This window comes from Hydra vulgaris, chromosome 05 (assembly GCF_038396675.1).
Source record: "Hydra vulgaris chromosome 05, alternate assembly HydraT2T_AEP".
Lineage (NCBI taxonomy): Eukaryota > Metazoa > Cnidaria > Hydrozoa > Anthoathecata > Hydridae > Hydra > Hydra vulgaris.
The window spans coordinates 2664240-2683779 of NC_088924.1; the positions used below are offsets into that span (position 1 = coordinate 2664240).

The 19540-nt window shown below is 26.9% G+C and overlaps 1 protein-coding gene across 2 annotated transcripts in view; it reads right to left on the bottom strand.

Annotated features, from left to right (window-relative positions):
- LOC136071794 (rho family-interacting cell polarization regulator 2-like) overlaps positions 1–19540 on the bottom strand; it is a 59584-nt gene that overhangs the window by 11535 nt on the left and 28509 nt on the right. For both annotated transcript variants that reach the window (XM_065797093.1, XM_065797092.1), the window contains exons 8-11: positions 12481–12561; positions 9269–9810; positions 3910–3971; positions 462–816 (exon numbers count right to left, since the gene is read on the bottom strand). In XM_065797093.1, coding sequence (XP_065653165.1) covers positions 462–816; positions 3910–3971; positions 9269–9810; positions 12481–12561 — 1040 coding nt within the window. The remainder of the gene's footprint in view (positions 1–461; positions 817–3909; positions 3972–9268; positions 9811–12480; positions 12562–19540) is intronic.

Sequence of the window (19540 nt, forward strand, 5' to 3'; positions counted from 1 at the left end):
TAACTTTGCGAGTAATTTTAATACTAAAACTCTTCTTAGCAACAATTACAGCCAAATATGTGTGCTAGATATATTTAAAAATAAAATTTTGATTATAATAAAAAATAACAGTTTTATTAGCATTTATGTGAAAAAGTGCCCAATGCTCCCCACTCTCCCCTACATTTACATACATACATACATACATATATATATATATATATATATATATATATATATATATATATATATATATATATATATATATATATATATATATATATATATATATATATATATATATAAAATCTGGGTACTGAGTACTGATTGTCAAAAGTTTATGTGCACAGAGTGCACTTAAAATAAAGATGTTACTACTGATTTTCGATTGTTACTATTGATTATTATTTCAATGATTATTAAAACCTTTTTTATTACTATTTAAACAATTTAATTTTTAATTTGTTAAAGTTTATAGTTACCTTGTAAAAGTTCAATCTCATCAGGAGTTGAAGCAATTTTTAATATTATATTGATAAACTCCAATTGTTTAGTAATATGAGGAAGTATAATCTTCTCCATTTCTTTTAAGGGAGAGTTTGCTGGTTGTGAAGCATCTATGGCTTCTTTTATGGAGCATACATGATGATAAAGAACTCTATAACATTTTTTCCATTGATTGCGAAGAATTGTGACAGCTTGTACAGAAGGCTGACTTTCTACTGTTTTAGATAATTTTTCAGTTTCATCCAAATCAGATAAAAAAGAAAATGTATCAAGAGCATCACTTATTGAGTCCGTGAGCGAAGCTTTTCGTTCATAGCTATTCTTTAATTGCTAAAAATTTAGTAAAATTTAAATATTAAAAAAAGCCCTAAAATTGAACAATTATTGTTAAAATTATAACTATAAGTTATAATTTTAACAAAACTTATAACTTATATTTTATAGTTTGCCTCGCTTTCATACAAAGTTTTGTTAAATGCTTAACAGAACTTTCAAAATTAAATTAAGCTGAAATTTTACTTTTAAGTAATTTTTAAGCGAAACCTTATAGTCTACATTTAATTATATATAATATGACGAGTCAGTATATAACATCATGTTATGTAATATATTGGTAGAGAATTAAAAAAAAATAAACTTTTTGTTATTGTTACACTGTTACCAAAAAACCAAAGGATCAAGAAACTTTTCATTAATGTTAGATTGCTACCATTAATGTTACATCACTACCAAAGAGAAAAAGCTTTTCACTAATGTAACCTAGGTACCAAGAAATAATTTTTTTGTTACTTCAAGCTTCTGTATTTGGGAAAAGCATTTAATTTAATCAAAAATTAAGTAAACTTTAAGGTAAAAAAATAAAGTCAATTTCAGTAAAACTAATTTATAATTTTTTCTCCTAAAGTTTCCTTTTTTTTGTTAAACTTTTCATGGTTTACAATATAACTTCTGTAATATAGACAAAACTACTTGTAATCTCAGGACTTCATCTCTCAAGCACACTTAATATCAGGACCTTATCTCTCAAGATCACTTAATCTCAAGACTTTATCAGTGAAACTCTTAATCTCACTTAGTCTCAGTCTTTTCATCAGTTCATCAGTCAAGTACTACAGTAGCAATAATAAGATGAGTTTTCACTACACATTTGCACTACACATCTTCTGATGATGATTTCTAAATTTAAAAACTTCTTTTCTGTTAGGATTTAAAACTAAAACATGTTTGTAGAATAAGTAAAAGTTTGTTCATTTAAAAAAAATTTATTTATCAATTAAAATATATACACATATATATCAAAAACAAAAATTATATATATTGTTGAAAGTTATTTGAGATGTTATAAGCCATACAACTGTGATGTAATAAGCTGTACATAGTGATGTAATAAGCCATGCAAAAAAGTAAATAAGTAAAAAAAGTTAAAAAAAAAAAGTTGGTATATATATATATACATATATATATATATATATATATATATATATATATGCATATATATGTATATATATATTTATATATATAAATACATATATAAATATTTATATATATAAACATATATATCTATATTTATATATGTATATATATAAATATAGATATATATGCATATAGATATATATGTATATACATATATATGTATATATATATATATATATATATATATATATATATATATATATATATATATATATATATATATATAAGTTAACTCACTACATTGTTGCACTTGATAAAGTTAACTCACTACCATACATTGTTGCATCTGTTGGTTTTGTTAGATATGTCTTAAATGACGTAGAAATTGGGTTAATTTTGTTTGCGAGACTAATAGTCATTTATATCATTTTTGTTGATAACTTCATAACCTTAGAAACTGAGGTTTCCTTGATAACTTAAAAACTTTAGCAGTTACAACACTGTTTTGTTTCTAACTTTTTTATTTTAATTTTGTGTTACGTGAATTATTTTATATTTTCAGATGGCATGTTTATATTTAAACTTGTAAAAAATACTTTTATCAAAACTTTAAAAACAAATTTTTGCTTTTGGACTGCAATAACAGAATGTTTGAAGGTATAATTTCTTAAAGAGTAGAAAATCATAAATACTTAACAATCAATCTTTATTATTTATACTACATTTGATAGAGGATTAGCCATTTAGGTACTGCTACTAATTTTTACTTTTTTTTACGTCTTTGTTCTACTTCCAAATTCAAGGTCTTTGATCTCTACTCCACTTAGTGCCAGCTAAAATTTAAATTATTTGTACAAAGTTTGCTAAGAAGTTTCTTACAGTATTTTTCACACTATACACTGCTGTAGCAACATGATTGCAAGTTTAAGCCATGCCAGTCATGCATGTTCAAAAAAAAGATCCATTTTTAGAGGTAATAAAAACCACAATTTTGCACCTTATTTTCCCATTTGATATTGTTATACAAGGCACAACCAAAAAAAAAAAAAAGTAGGAATCTCATGGTCTACTAAAAGTGAAGCTCTAAAATATTTTTATTGCTTAAAATTATAAATAAAAATATTAAAGTTTGTAAATAATTGTTATTGTTTTGAAATTTTTTTTTCAAGTTTTTGTTACAAAAGAATGCCTAGTTACAAATGTTGCTACTAACAAATTAGACTAGGATTTAAAAACAAATACAGAACAACATGATGAAGAAAAGATGAATGAAAAGATAGTAAACAACATGATGAAGTAGAGATGAATGTAAATATAGTAAAAGATATGGATCAAGTAATGGCATGTTTTAGTATTATGAGAAAGATTAGAATTAAAAATTTTATTATTTGAATTTGGCACAACAGCATGTAACACTTATAGCAATAAGTATTTTAGTTGAGCTTTTAGTGCAACCTCTTTATATTTCTTTGTAGAAAACATTCTCAAAAAACAAACACATATAAAATGTATAAAATCCAATCATCAAACACCAATCACCAAACACCAAAAGCATCAAAATCTATTTAGAGATCAATTGCAAAGTTAGTATCTGCTAAGGTTGCTTCTCTTTATCATGCTTGCCATTATCGTCCTCATTTCATTCTCTACCTCTAAAAACCTCTTAACTGCCACTGTATGGTTTATTATATATATTGATGGCAAATTTGGGCTGGTTCTTCTAATGATGCTCTTTCTTTCCAAGACAAGGTCAAAAACATATGGTAAACGTAGTTCGACCCACTCTATCAGCCAGGCTTGAGCCTTTCTTCCATCATTGTAAAGTTGCATCTCTTTCTCTTTCCTATAAATACTATCATGGTCGCTCATCAAAGGAGCTATCATCTCTAGTCCATCAACTAAAACTCATTCTCACTTGTCATTTAGCAAAGTCTCATATATAAATAAAAAATAAAAATTTATATTTAAAAAGTAAACAATAGAAAAAGACTTATAAAATAAAGTACCAACCATCATTGAGTCTTTAACAATAAATATGCGTGAAATAAGTGAAGTACATTGTTCCATAATCTCTAATAACAAAAAAATATGATAACAAGAAAAGCATAAAATTTTTACTACAAACTAAGATATAGGCAAACTAAGATAGGCAAACAAGATACAAACTACAAACTACAAACTAAGATACAAACTACAAACTAAGATACAAACTACAAACTAAGATAGGCAAGATAATTTTTATTAACAACAAAAAAACAAACAAAAAACCTTGCTACATATTTCTTATGGTAAAAAATATATAAAAAGAAACTGTAGCACCTAAACACATCATCAGGTGATCACATCATCATCTTAAACTAAGAGGTCTTAAGTGATATCAACAATATTTCAAATAACACGATTTTATAAACAAGGATTTAAAATTTAACTTCTTTGAAATTTTTTAAAAACTTTATCAAACTTACCAACTTTTTTTATTTTTATTCTCAAATAATCATTGATAAAAATCATTGTTGGTATTTTTTTGGTAACACTCTTAAACTACCCCCATTTTTTTAGTAATATTCTTAAACTACCGCTAATAAAAATAAAAAAATTTAATTTCATCATAGATATAGATTGATTTAAGAATATAAAATTTGAAATAATTTTTGAAATGTTATTTATATTGCATGCAATTATATTTTTATATCCTGAATAATTATTAATTAAGCATGAAATTTTTATTTTTTAAAACAACAAGTATATAATGAAGGTTATGGGTTAAACAAACTTTATGGAAAATTCTAGATAAAAGTTAAACTATATTTATTTGTCTTTTAACTTTTAATAATGAATTTAAAAGAAAAAAATTCATCTTTTCTAACTTTTTTTTTTTTTTCAATCTTTTCTTCATGAAAACAAGACAACAAAAACAAAAACTACAAAATAATAAGTCAATGATTTTTTATTAAATACGTCATTCTGACATTAATTTTAAATTAAAACTTTTTTCTTGTTATATTTTCCATGTTAAATTTTAATTTGTTATAATAAGCTTGTTAAATAATTTGTTATTATAGCCAGAAGTCAAAAAAAAGTGAAAAAAAGTTTTTGTACTAAATCCAATTAAATGGTTTTGAACATAACTTGTTTGAAATCCAAATTATTTGAACTTATAGTAGTTAGTTGAATCTACTCAAAATAATAGCAATTGATAAAATATATTTAGACTTAAAATATTCAGACTAATAGCAATTGATAAAATTATAAAACTTTTATAGCACATAATGTGAGAGATACTTTAATACTGGAATGATACTTTAATACTGGAATGAACCTCTGTGCCTGTGAAATCTGCATTTTGTTTGCCATTTTTTCAAACCAAAGAATGATATTTTTTAATGAACTCTTTATTTTATTAAATTCTTTATTTTTTGTTATTTTAAATGTCTAGAACTTTAAAATAAGAAAATATCTTAATAATGAACATCAAAATAAATACTTTTTAAAACATCATACATTTTTATTTTTTAAAACAATAATACAATATATTTTAAGAAAAACTTAAAAATAATAGACATTTAAAATTTTTAAAATAATAGACATTTAAAATTTTTATTGACTTTTTAAACCTTGCTATGCTTGAATAAATTTGAGAAAAATGAAAAAATGAATTGGAAAAGAAAGAATGATTTTTTTTAAAATAAAACTTGTTAAACTTGAAAAAGTAGTTACAATAAATAAATTATAAACTTATAATGAATGAATATTACATATTTTTTACATAAATTTATTTTTGCATGTCAATACTTTAAGAGATTTAGGTCGGCAGCTGTATGCTGTCGTAAAGCAAAGATAAGTTGGCTTTTGCATTGACATTGACCAATGCCAACCTGATTTTCGTAGGGTGCATTACTGAATAACATAAACATTGATTCATCAGAGAAAAGGATTTTAGACGAGCCATTAACTGATTAACTAAGATGATTTTTTGCAAACTCTATTCTGGCTTTTAAATATTTTACTGAAAAAACAACACCCATTAAACTGAGGCATAATTCAATTAAGTTTGACAGCAGTCTTGCAAGAGTTATTCTTGAAAAAACCTTATTAATAACCAGTCATTTTAGTCAATAGTTTTGTGCTTGCATAATCTTTTCATAACTTGACTTATTCCAGGTAATTATAATTCCATTATAAATTTCAGTCATTTTTGTTCCTACATATATTAATAACTAAATTCTTTATTTCATTTGAAACTTCCTTTGCTTTTCCCATGCTTTTAAAATATCTTTAAGTAATTTAATTATAAAATTTACAAACATTTTGGCAATTAGTAATACTTCACTGCTTTTGAAATATCTCAAAGTAATTTATTAAATTACACAAATATTTTTTTGTTTAATTTTGCCTTAGTTTACAAAGTCTTGACTGAAGGGAACTAATAACTTTAGCAAAGAAGTTTTTTCAAAATAACAATTAAACTTTAATTAACTATCAAATTTTAGGCTTTTTGTGGTCTGTATAATTAAGCCTAGTGTTAGAACACTTACCTCACAATTAAATGGTTTGGAGTAGGGTTGGGAATACCGGACTAAAAATCAAATACCGGTATTTTTGTATTGAAAATTTATAATCCGGGGATTCCGGTATTAAACCGGTATTATTAGATTTCCTTTAATAATACAAATGAATGAATAATATAATTAAAAAATGGTTTGGCAATTAAAAAAAGCTATATTAACTTATTTAAAAAATGAAAAAAAAAAAAAAAAAAATTCAGTAAAATGTTAGTTATATATTAATCATAAGAAAAGGAAAACATAAATTTTTAAGGTTCTACTTTTTCTGCAGTTGGTTGTTGTTATAAGATCTCAGAAAACATAGGTTGTTAAGCGAATTATCTTCCACCCTTGACCAAATTCTGGTGCAGATTAAGCCAGCTACCGAAAAAGCTCTCTCTGCTCCTACAGTGGTTGGTTGAATACTTAGCAAATAATTAAATAATAAAGTTAAGTATTTTCCGCTTATGCCATTTGTCTCAAAAAATGACATTTCTTTTTTTATTGAGCATGTGAGATCTTTTTTATTTCGGTCGATTCCACTCTCAGGTAATCTGGTGCAAATTTTTTTTGATATTGCTATCTCCAACTTTTCTTTTAAAGTCAGAGAAATTTCGTTTCTTTGATCAACTTCATCATCATCGACATTGAGTATTATATTTGTGTCTATTATATTGTTGGCTGAAGTAGATGTTGTTGCTAAAGGTGCAGCTTCATAATGCAAGTTGGCCACACCCAGATGTTGTATCTGTGAAACGATAACTTTTGTGATTGCAGCTTTGGTAATGATAGAAATAATTCATAATCTCTATTGGTTTCATTATCGCTCGGATTTTCATTGGAGCCTGCATCGTGTAAATATTGCAAAACACTTGAAATTTCTGTTCGTCTTTCAAGAATATGTACTTTAAAAGCTGCTTTTAATTCATAACTTAATGAACATGGATGGCCAGTTATTGATTTCATCATAAATTGAATAGCAGCATCTGCAGATAATAAAGTTGCATCTTGTCGGCAGATTGTTTTAACTGTAAGCTTAATAGGAAGTAAAACTGAAAGGATATTTGACAACATTTCAAACTCTGCATCTGAAAAAAAAAAAAGTGATTTTAAATCTATTAGACTCTTTTTGATGCAATTTTTTAATTTGACAAAACGTTCTATCATAGACACCAAACTATTTCATCGTGTTTTTGAGTCTAAAACCAGAACTCTTCTTTTACTTATTTTTGTCAATTTTTGTAGGTGAAGAACGAAATATTTTGACCACTTTTCGAACTTTTTGAATTAATGGTAATGTTTGCTGATGTACCAGAAAAGAAGAATTATCATCATCGTTTTTAGTGGAGATTATGAATAAACTATTTTCATTTTCATTATCTTCATCAATTAATTCGTCGCTCTGTTTCAAATCTGGGTGTAGGAACTGATGTAATGTTGGCATCTTCTTCATTATACAGACTATCCTCATTATTAGGTTTTTTATAGAGTGCGCCAATAACAGCCAACTGAATTCCATGCGCTAAACATAGCTGCTGATGTGTTTTGATTAACCTGCCTACCTTTGTCATAACTGCAGAGCCATCAGTGATAATACCTACAATATTCTTGATCGAAAGCTTAAAATTACTTAACCTATCGTTGACAAGCTCAACACATTTTTCTGCGGGAATTGTTCCAAAAGCACGAATTAATCCTAGATTCCAAAATTCTTTGTCAGAGTGGACATTAATATTTATGTAACGTCTATTTCTTATCGATATCCATTCATAGAAAGTGAGAGAAAATCTGTTTCCATTTCCATCGAGCAATTCTGCTTGATAATTCTTTAATTACTTCGTCTAGTATATTTTTACTGTAATTCAATATCATTTTGTGAATTGTTTTGTGATCCTTTGGTATGTTAGAAAAGCCTCTGGCTGTTAAGCCTTTTCTGATATCATATGATGTGCAAATAATGTTGAATGATAAACCATCACACGCAGTCATCCTAGCTAAAATAGCTGGCAATGAATCATCCATTTTTTCACTTTTAAAAAAGTTGTTTATAATTACTGAAGGTTTTGATGTCTGTAAAAATTCTGAAGAATCTAAAGCAGTGGGGCTACCTACATCTCTTTTTAACAAAATGACTTTATGAATTGTTTTTAAAGACCGCTTGTTGAACCTCCATGTGTTTTTATTATTTTCTTACACAATTTCTATCAATTAAAATTTTAAACTTTTTGAGCTTTCGAATGGTGAAATTATTTTGAATAGTGAAATTATTTCGAATACCGAAATAGCGGTATTCGACTTTTTTAATACCGGCATTTTGGCAACTATAAATTGTTCCAAATACGGGATCCCGGCATCCGGGATCCCGTTATTCCCATCCCTAGTTTGGATTTCAAATTCACTCTTTGCCTCTTAAAGTACTGCGCTCAAACTCTTTGTGCAGAAAAAAGTTTTGGAGTTAAGTATTGAGTTGCAAAAAAAAAAATTAATAATCAAAATAACAAAGTTTTTCAATCTTCAGTTTGATTTTATTGAAAAAAATTTCAGCATCACTCAAATTGTTATTTTATGGCTTAACAAGTGGGGAAAGAAAAAAATTAACAAACATTATGTAAAATTCAAAGTTTGAAAAAGGTTTTTTTTATCATATCTATTTTTCAATAAGAAAAGTTAAAACATTTTTAATTAACTATGGTAATCACAGTAATTAAAATAGATGCAAAGCTACAAGGCAGAAAAAAAGAAAGAATATAAAACCCTAACTATCCTCAGCATAAAAAATAAAAAAAAATGTATTAACTATATAAAAAAAAGAAAATTCAATTTACTTGGCTTTAGTTTTAGTGACTGAACAATACTCTGACATACATCTATTATTTCATTAATGGATGATCTATCATCCATTTTTAATGATATAAAATTTATATCATTCCTAGAGGAAGTTGTTTCATTTTGAGAAATATTGTCTTTATTTTGATTGCTGTTATAATTTGATTTGACTTGATCTATTGATTGAATATTAGTTACTTTATTGGCAGTGGGAGAATAGTTTGATTTAATAGGAATTTGTGTAGTTTTGATATTGTTAACTGGATCATTTAAACTTGCTTTGCGTGTAGGAGTTGTCACATTTTCATTTTTAAGTTCCTTAAAACTGCTTGACTGTCTGTTTTTACTTATATTATCTGAAGACAGAAAACTTTGACTATATGACGGTGTGTTTCTTTTTGCTTTCAAATCTTCATCACACACATTAATAACTTTTTCTTTATCTATACGACTTGACAATTGATTTATAACAGAAGGAAAACCTCCTTCATTTTTTTGTGGATCCAAAAAAGGTGGTTGAGGACTGGTAGGTGAAGAAGCACTAAAAAAGAGAAAACAATGTTGAAGTCATAATTTTTAGATTTTTCTTCTTCTTTATAAATACAGAACAAATACCTTAAAATATGAATAAAAAAAGTTATGGTTTCACAATTATTTAAAATATAACTAAAAAACATAAAAAACATTATAGAGTAGAGAGAGAAAAGATGACCAGATGAACCCTTGTATAATAATAAAGCTATTACAAAGTAAGTAAAGAAAAACAAACAACCGTGTTGTAAATTAAACAACCATGTCACACAAAAACAAACAACTATGTTGCAATTAGCTACTGAAAAGTTAGTTAACTTAAGAAAAAACAAACTGTGTTGCAAGAAATAGACTGTACTGTATGTTTGGAGAATTTTTTTAATTTAAACTAAATTTTCATAAATAAATTAAAAGACCAATAATAATTGATTAAAACAATGTTTTATATTTAAACATAATAACTAATACAATAAATTCACAAATATAGTTATATAAATATTTTAAATATATAACAATAAATATATAAGGCAAGTTTATTGAATTCATTAATTATATAATATATAATACTGTTATATATTGCATGTAAGAATATATAACTCATTCTCTTTATTTTTAAATAAATACTTAATGTATTTAAATATAAAAACTTTGATGTTCAATGTAAATAGTCCCTTTATAAGATAGACTTTATGATTTATTAAACTTTATGAAAATATTATAAGTTTATTTTATTTTGAAAATATTATAAGTTTATTTTATTTTGAAGAACTAACTGATTTAATAGTTTTTGATTTAACTCTCTAGTTATTGTTAAAAAATGAGGAAAGTAAATATTTTTCTACAAGTTACTTATTTACTTTTATATACTTTTTATATTTCTTTTTTTTATAAATATTTACTTTTTTATAAATAAATATCATAACTGCTGTTACGAAACGTATATTCCAATTGTACAATTGATTTTATACAAATTAATTTAGCTCGTATAAAATCAAACTATAATAAATATTTTTGCATATAAAAAGCAAAAAAAGTTGACAAATGCTTTGTTAAAACGAAAAACAAAAAAAAAATTTTAATGTTTCTTGTTGCAAATTTATTTTAATGTTGTTAATAGTCAAAAAAACTTTAACTATCAAATGCTTTATTCGATACTTTGATTAGCAAGTTGTCATGACAACCTATTTGTCAAGTTATTTGTTTTAAGCCAGTCTTTGCAATGACATTGGAAATGGTGGAGGCGTTTTTTAACGGTGAAAGGGAAAAAATAAGAAAAATGAAGAAAAGCAAAATCAAAATTTATTTAAAAAAAAGATGAATAAAAAAACAGCAACAAACAAAATAAAAACAAGATCAGGAAAAAACAAAAACAAAATACAAAGTTAAAAGTTTCATAATGTTTGAAAATAATAAAAAACAAAAACTACCATAATCAAAATACAAAGTTAAAAGTTTCATAATGTTTGAAAATAATAAAAAACAAAAACTACCATAATCAAAATACAAAGTTAAAAGTTTCATAATGTTTGAAAATAATAAAAAACAAAAACTACCATAATCAAAATACAAAGTTAAAAGTTTCATAATGTTTGAAAATAATAAAAAACAAAAACTACCATAATCAAAATACAAAGTTAAAAGTTTCATAATGTTTGAAAATAATAAAAAACAAAAACTACCATAATCAAAATACAAAGTTAAAAGTTTCATAATGTTTGAAAATAATAAAAAACAAAAACTACCATAATCAAAATACAAAGTTAAAAGTTTCATAATGTTTGAAAATAATAAAAAAGAAAAACAAATTTTACTACCAGTGAAAAAAGAAAGAAAAAGAATGATTTTTTTAACTTTTATTTTTTAAATTATTTTCTTACATCGTTCATACTGTAATGTATTTTAGTATTTTGTTTAAATTATCCTGTATTTTTGTACATTGTTTATTCTACAATGCAATTTTGTAAGCTGTTTGCATTTTTTTGTTGTTTTGTAGTGTTGTTGTTGTTTTGCATTTTTGCATATTGTTCATTGTAGTATATTGAGTATTGTATAGTTCATATTGTTATGTCGAATTATTTGCATTGGTGTGTATTTTTTTTAGTTTAATTTGGTTAAACATTATTATAAATGTATATTTTTTTAAAGCTTATTTCTTTTTCTTTATTTTATCTTTAATTTTTATTATATTTTTGTTATATTTTTTGTTATTCTGTTTTGTTTTTTTTGTTGTTGATAATAGTATTACTTCTTTTAATTTTAAATATTTATCGTAATCACAAGTTATTATTATTTTTAACTATTACTATTCCTATTTTATTATTCTCATATTTAAATGTTTTATGTTAGTGTTATGTTTAATCAGTTAACTGTTTGTAACTAACTTATATTTAGCTATTGTGTTTATAAAAACAAGTGACTCATTATCGTTATTATTGTTATTAATACTATTATTTTTTTATTATTATTATTTTTGTTTTTTTATTATTATTGTACTTTTTATAATTATTATAAACATTATTTAATTTATTATAACCATTATTATTTTAATCATTGTCATTAGGTGTTTACTAAATGTTAGCAGTTTTACTATTTGTAAACAACCTTAAAATGTAATACCAACTATTTCAGAATTATCTTGGTTGGTTGATTTCAGAACTATTGATTGTATATAAAATCAAACCTTAAATTGTGTGCAAGAGGTACCATGTTACTGTAATTATTTGTGTACTCAATGTTTGAAGAACGCACAGAATCGTATGGTCTAAATTAATTAACAATATTAAAATAAAATCATAAAAAATATGTTATTACTTTAAAAATTTTTTTTACTCTTCTTATCATGCAGATTGATTTTGTTTGTTGGTATCATGCACTGATTTAAACTTTAAATTAAAACTAAAAATTGTAACTATTTTAATTTGTTTATTAAGTTTTTATTTGTTTATTGTTTTTTAACTGAAAATCTATTTGATTGAATTATTGAAAATTATATTTATTTATTGAAGTATTAAAAATGAAACTTTTACATGCAACAAGTTTTAGCATAAAAATTTTAGTGCAATGATTTGATGGGGATTGATATATAAACAGTTCTTTGTAAAATATTTTAATGAATGGCATGAAAACAGCACTTTGGTGGATGTTTTGAGAAGTATAAACATTAAAACAGCACTTTGGGGGATGAGAATAAAAATAAACCTAAGTCATAGTTTGCAAATACTGTATTGTATTTAAATATAACAGTGAAATTTACTTTAAGTAATTTTATACCAATATAGTTTTAATTTCTTCTTAAATAGACAACTTAAAAAACTAACAAAAGATGGCATTTTAATAATAGTATACTATCAGGAATTTGACATCTCATGTCTCATGTACTTAATAGAAATAAAAAAAACAGATCATTTGATTATTCTTAAAACAATTATTTTTAATATCACAACAAAATTTTTACTTATGTAGATATCAAATAAGAGTTCCATTATCATATATACTATGCTTTGTGTTGGGCTTTTCTACATAAAAATCGGGACAATTATCACACTATAGATCACATAGAGTCAATAAAGTTTTCAACACAAAAAAGTGACCAGATTAAAATGTAGGGTAAATAATAATAATCAAATATTAATTTTGTTAAATACAAAAATAAAGGATCATAATCACCCTGCTACTGGAAACATATTATCTAGTACCAACTGTCACATGTCCTTCTACCTTGTAGGACATTGCTTGTAGTTGTTGCTTTTTAAGGTTAGGAATAAGCAACAACTAAAAAGTTAACAACAACTTAAAAATACTTCTCTGTTTCGGGAAGTATAGGCTAAAGATGGTGTCTCAATAAAAGTATTGGTCTTAAGCACATGTTAAGTGCACCCAGCTACTGCCTCGTAAATGTCACCAAATGTACATGCTTTTGGTTTCCTTTATAAATCTGTGTCCATGGCTATCACTAACTTATTTGCAAAGGTGCCAACAGTCATACGTCTGGGCATATACTTAACAATTTACCTATTTGAATGATATTTAATAGTGTCATTGTTTTTATTTAATATTTGCATCTGTTGCTATCTAGTTTCTCTATTCATCATATTCTAAGGATAAAAATATATACTTGATTCTTGTGGATTACTTGCTGGATTACTTAGTATGTCTTATATTCATTATATGCATATACCTAAGTATGTACTTGTTATACAAAGAGTGGGGGTGATTTGAATTGTATGCACACAAAATTTTGCTTTAGAAAATAGCATCTAGTCACTGATTGTTTAGCAAAATTTTGTAATTAGTGCACACATATCAATTGGGGACTTTGAACAGTGTAAGGGATTTACTAGTTAAAATTTAAATTTCTTTAAAATGAGATACTTACAAATATCAGCTAGCCGAAGTAAAACTATCTTTTCAATTGTTTAATTTTACATTCAAAAGATTCAACATGTTAAAGTTATGAAACTCTCACAAACAAATACTATTATTAGATTAAGCTTCAATTAGATAGTGCAAGAAATACAGCTCTAGAACATGTAAAAAATGATAATAAGTAACAAATTTGTAACTCTCAATACTGACCAAGTAGATTAGTCCCAAAGATGGATTTCCAACATGCTTGTTATCATTTTATAATACAATTAAAAAGTGATTCCCCCTCTATCTCTATTCTTTACAAATGTCCAGCCATGTTAAATAACAGCCACAAGAACAGCCTTATCTTTAGTCTTGGATTTACTAGATCATCATTTAGAATAACCAGTACACCCCTAGTTCATTGACCTATTGGCAACAGAGCTCATCACCAACCCCCTATAACAGATCATGATCAAGTCAACAGCAATAAAGACTAGATTAAAACCACAAATCGCATAATTGATTAAATGAAATGAAAAAAAATGGAACTATTATATTTTTACTTTAAGCACTAAGCTGCATTGCTTTTTCATTATTATTTCACACTTTGCAACTTGTGGTCCTGACAATATTTCTGTCTTACAAGAGTTTCAATAACTCTATTCTTATTACTGAGTTTAGATTTGTTAACTATTTAAAACTCAACCAACTTAACTCTATAAGTTAGTTAAGTTTTAAATTTTAAAACGAATCTTATTTTTATTTAAATTAATCTTAATTTTTTCTGTTTAATGACAATAATGTTAATAACATCCTCCAACTATTGCTTTTTCAGTCTTCTTATTTACAAGTTTTATTTATTAACAAGTTCATTGAGTCTTTAATTTAATTCTAACAAGAAAAAACTTTTTGAATTTAATAACTCATCTACTGTAATAGTGCATTTTTTTTATTGACTTAATTAACTGTAATAACAAAAAGGTTTTATCATGAATTAGATGGTAGTAGTGAGGCAAGGGCTATTGCTCTTTACATATCAAATAATTTTAATAAAATCTGCACACTGATCTTCTCTATAAACTTTCTTTGTATGACCTATGCTGAATAGAATTTAGCTTAATGAAATAACATAGACTTGTTATTATTATTAAATTTATAGAACTAAAAAATAAGAGAACCAAAATGATTCCACCCCTTCTGCCCTAAATAAAAAATTCGGAACTTTTTTAATTGTTTTTATTTTAATTATGCAAAATTCAATATTAATGCTTATTCATAAAGAAATATTTTCTCCAATAAGAAATCAAAGCTAAATTAAGAAGAAAATATGGCGAAAATATGTAAAATAAAAAAATCATCAAAACTAACTTCCATCTAACATCTAACATCTTCCATCAAAACTTTAACTTCCATCTAACATCTAACATCTTCCATCAAAACTTTAACTTCCATCTAACATCTAACATCTTCCATCAAAACTAACTTCCATCTAACATCTAACATCTTCCATCAAAACTAACTTCCATCTAACATCTAACATCTTCCATCAAAACTAACTTCCATCTAACATCTAACATCTTCCATCAAAACTTTAACTTCCATCTAACATCTAACATCTTCCATCAAAACTTTAACTTCCATCTAACATCTAACATCTTCCATCAAAACTAACTTCCATCTAACATCTAACATCTTCCATCAAAACTAACTTCCATCTAACATCTAACATCTTCCATCAAAACTAACTTCCATCTAACATCTAACATCTTCCATCAAAACTAACTCTTGCTTTTTTCAAATACTTTGCATAATTGCATTGGTTGTAAGACACTTTTGAAAACTTCAATGTTTTCTTAAGAAATGAGCAGTAAACTGCTTCACTGAAAAATCCAATAACCTTATCTTAGCAAAAAGCTGTTGAAATGTGATGTGCAGTGTTGAAATGTGATGTGCAATGTTGAAATGTGATGTGCAATGTTGAAATGTGATGTGCAATGTTGAAATGTGATGTGCAACTTCACTGTAATTGTCATTTAATTATCTTCTATCAAGGTTGAATTCTTTAATAACTAAATATTATTATTTTATAAAAAGATAATATTATTTTTGATTCTACTACATAAAAAAGTAATTACTCCAAGTCATTTAACCTCATAAATTTTTTTCTTATTGTAGATCATATGCCACTCAACATTTTTTTCGGCTGCTGGACACCAGAGGCCAGGAAAAATAACGATTTAAAGCTGGCTATATATACATATATACATTAGTGATGTGCCGGGTACCCAGTTTGGACCTGGTAATTCAGCTGTTTTACTGGGTACCTGGAATCGGCCATTTTGTTGCAGTACCTGGCACTTTAAATCTTTCAAAACCAGATATAATCGCAAATCTTATACAAAGGCACATAGATACTTGCCCCATTCCAGATAGCGAATGCAAAAACAATGAAGAAACTTTTCTAACTGTAACTTACACTGATTTATTAAATTATCTATTATATTCACCAAGTTCTTATAGAGCTGAGGATATAAAGGCCTATAAAAGCACGGAAGCATATAATCAAAAGTTAGAAGGTTGGGTCAGGAATGCAAGAGTTATTATCATGGGAAGTTAGAAAATTGTTAATAATATGTTTGGTAAAATTTTTAGCTGTTTCATTCTCAACATCTTAATGATACCCAAGTTAATCCATGAATTGTTGCAGAATTTAATACTCTAATTGCAAGGCAGGCCTCGCTGAAGCATGTACACATATTGCTGCAGTTCTATTTTGGATAAAACTGTTAAAATATGAGAACAGTGAAAACAGTAACTGTTTATAATTCTTAATGGTTAACACCAAACTCACCAGCAAAGTTAACAACAAAAGGTTTTTTTAATTCTAAGAACAATCCTTAAGTCAGCTTATCAACAGTCTACAGTATCTTATAACTTCAAAGTACCAGATGGTATTGTTGAGTGTTCATTTAAAAAAAAAAAAAAAGATTAGAAATTAAATTTCCATACAGTTATAGAAAAAACATAACAAGATATGATTGAAAATGAAAAAACTTACCTTTAACTAGAAAAAAACAGACAATCTCATAGTAGTTAGTAGCCATTTATCATTGAAAAAGAACACGAAACATTTTGCGTAATGAACGTATAAAAGCAATATCATTTTGGGAGGTTATTAAACTTTACTTTAATTTAGTATTGTGCCTCCAACTAACAAGAAAACATTAATATTCGAATAAGTATTTTTATACACACACCCAAAAATTACTGTTCTTTCCACACAAAAAAAGGGCGGATGTTGTTTTGAACAAAAATATGCCTTGCTCAATTTTAAATATCACTTTAAGGAGAAAAAAGTGCAGCAAAAGTTCCATTCTATTACTTTGAATATAGATTATTAGATCATTTAAACCAATAATGAATGTTAACTTTTAATGGCCTCATGCATATGTTGATAATTGTGCATTTAAAAACATATTTCTAAACAGTAAATTGCAAAAAAGTAGTCCTTTCTAAAATGATAAAGAAAACAGAAAAAGTGAAATCCCAATATTTTGAACCACGGATAACTCAATCTTCTAGTAACTCAAAAAAAACCCATTAAAACTTATCTGGATAGAGCGATCCCAATCAACACTAAGCAGATTTTTGTCAGGTCAGGTTATCCTGCTACCCAATACAATCTGCTTCATACCCTGCTGCCTTGTAGGATACGCCTTTTTAGGCAAAGGCTAGGAGATGCTAACTATGACTTAAAACACCCCCTACCTTAGGATGATTGGTTGAGTAAAGGCTAGAGATGGTGTCTCAATAAAAATACTCATCTTGAACAGATATTAAATGCATCCAGCTACAGTCTTGTAGAAGGCCTCCTAGGCAAAGACTAAGAAGGTAAACAAATCTATCTGTTGACCAGCCTTGCACCCTTTCTTCATCTATTAGGCTGGCGCAGATGTATTTTTAATACATTGTTTCCAGTTTAGGATGTTGAATGCTGGATCTTTATGACTCAATGCATGGGTTTTGCTTGTGTCTCTGTTTTTATGACTAGGTAACTCATTCTATTATCTCCTAATGAGGGTACAGCTCTAAAACTCAGCTTTTGGATCTGAGGCAGGCTAGTAGTCAGGTTTTCTGAACTCTGTGGTAGCTCTCAGAGAGGCTGATTCCATCAACAGCTGAAAAATATCAAAGTATTAACAGTGCCATGTTGCCCATGATGGTGTCCCTGTTTGTACTTTTGGTATGCATTGCCAAGACCACATTTGGAGCTCTTTGTTAAGGCTTAAGGTTTATTAATAGTAATGAGGCAATTGCTTAGGCTATTGAACAGTGTACTGAGTACTATCTATGCTTTGAGTCAAGTTCTTTAACAAATTTAAAAATAAATAAAGTACCAAAAACTATAAAACAAAAAAAACCATCGTCATCACCAAGTTCTCTAAACCTATCATTCACTAATATTCGTGGTCTCTGAAGTAACTTTTCTTCTGTTAAGTCTTATCTCTTGCAAAGTTCACCAGACCTACTTGCTCTTTGTGAGACTAATTTGAGTTCAGCTGCCTTATCTTGTGATCTTAGTCTTGATGGTTATCTTCCTTTAATTCATAAAGACTCCAAAAGTCACATGCTTGGCCTGGGCATTTACATTCGTAAGAATTCACCAATTTGTCGGGAAACTAGGGTTGAATCCCCAGACTATTCTTTTATGTGCTTTCGTTTATCACCACTTCACTCTATAGCCTTTCTCTTTTTGTTATATATCGCTCTCTCTCATCTCAAGACTGCACTCTTTTTGATGTTATTTTCATTATATTGACCAAGCCCTCTCTCTTTATCCAACAGCCAATATTGTTGTTGTTGGCGACTTAATCACACTGAATAGGTTGGTTCTAGTGTCAGTGACTCTCCAGGCATTAAAGCCCACAACTTTTGCCTTTCTCAATCCCTAACTCAAATAGTCAACTTTCCAACTTGCTTTCCAGACAACCCGAATCATTTACCTTCTCTACTCGACTTATGTTTTGTTTCTGATCCTAGTCAGTGCTCAGTTTCTCCACATTCACCCTTAGATGCTTCTGATCACAGTTTGACCTCTCTAAAACTACTATCTCATTCTTCTTCATCATTTAAATCCCCCTATCATTGTACCTCTTACAACTACTTTAAAGCTGACTCTTTCTGTGATTTTCTTCGTGATGGACCTTGGGTAGAAATTTTTTATCTTCCTGTTGTATAACTTAATATAATAACATAACTTAACATAACTTAATGGATTCAGGCTGGCATGGAATCTTTTATTCCCTCTCAACAATTCAAGGTCACACCTCACTCTTCCCCATGATTTTCCTCACATTATGCTGCAATTTCCAATCGAAATCGTTACTTTC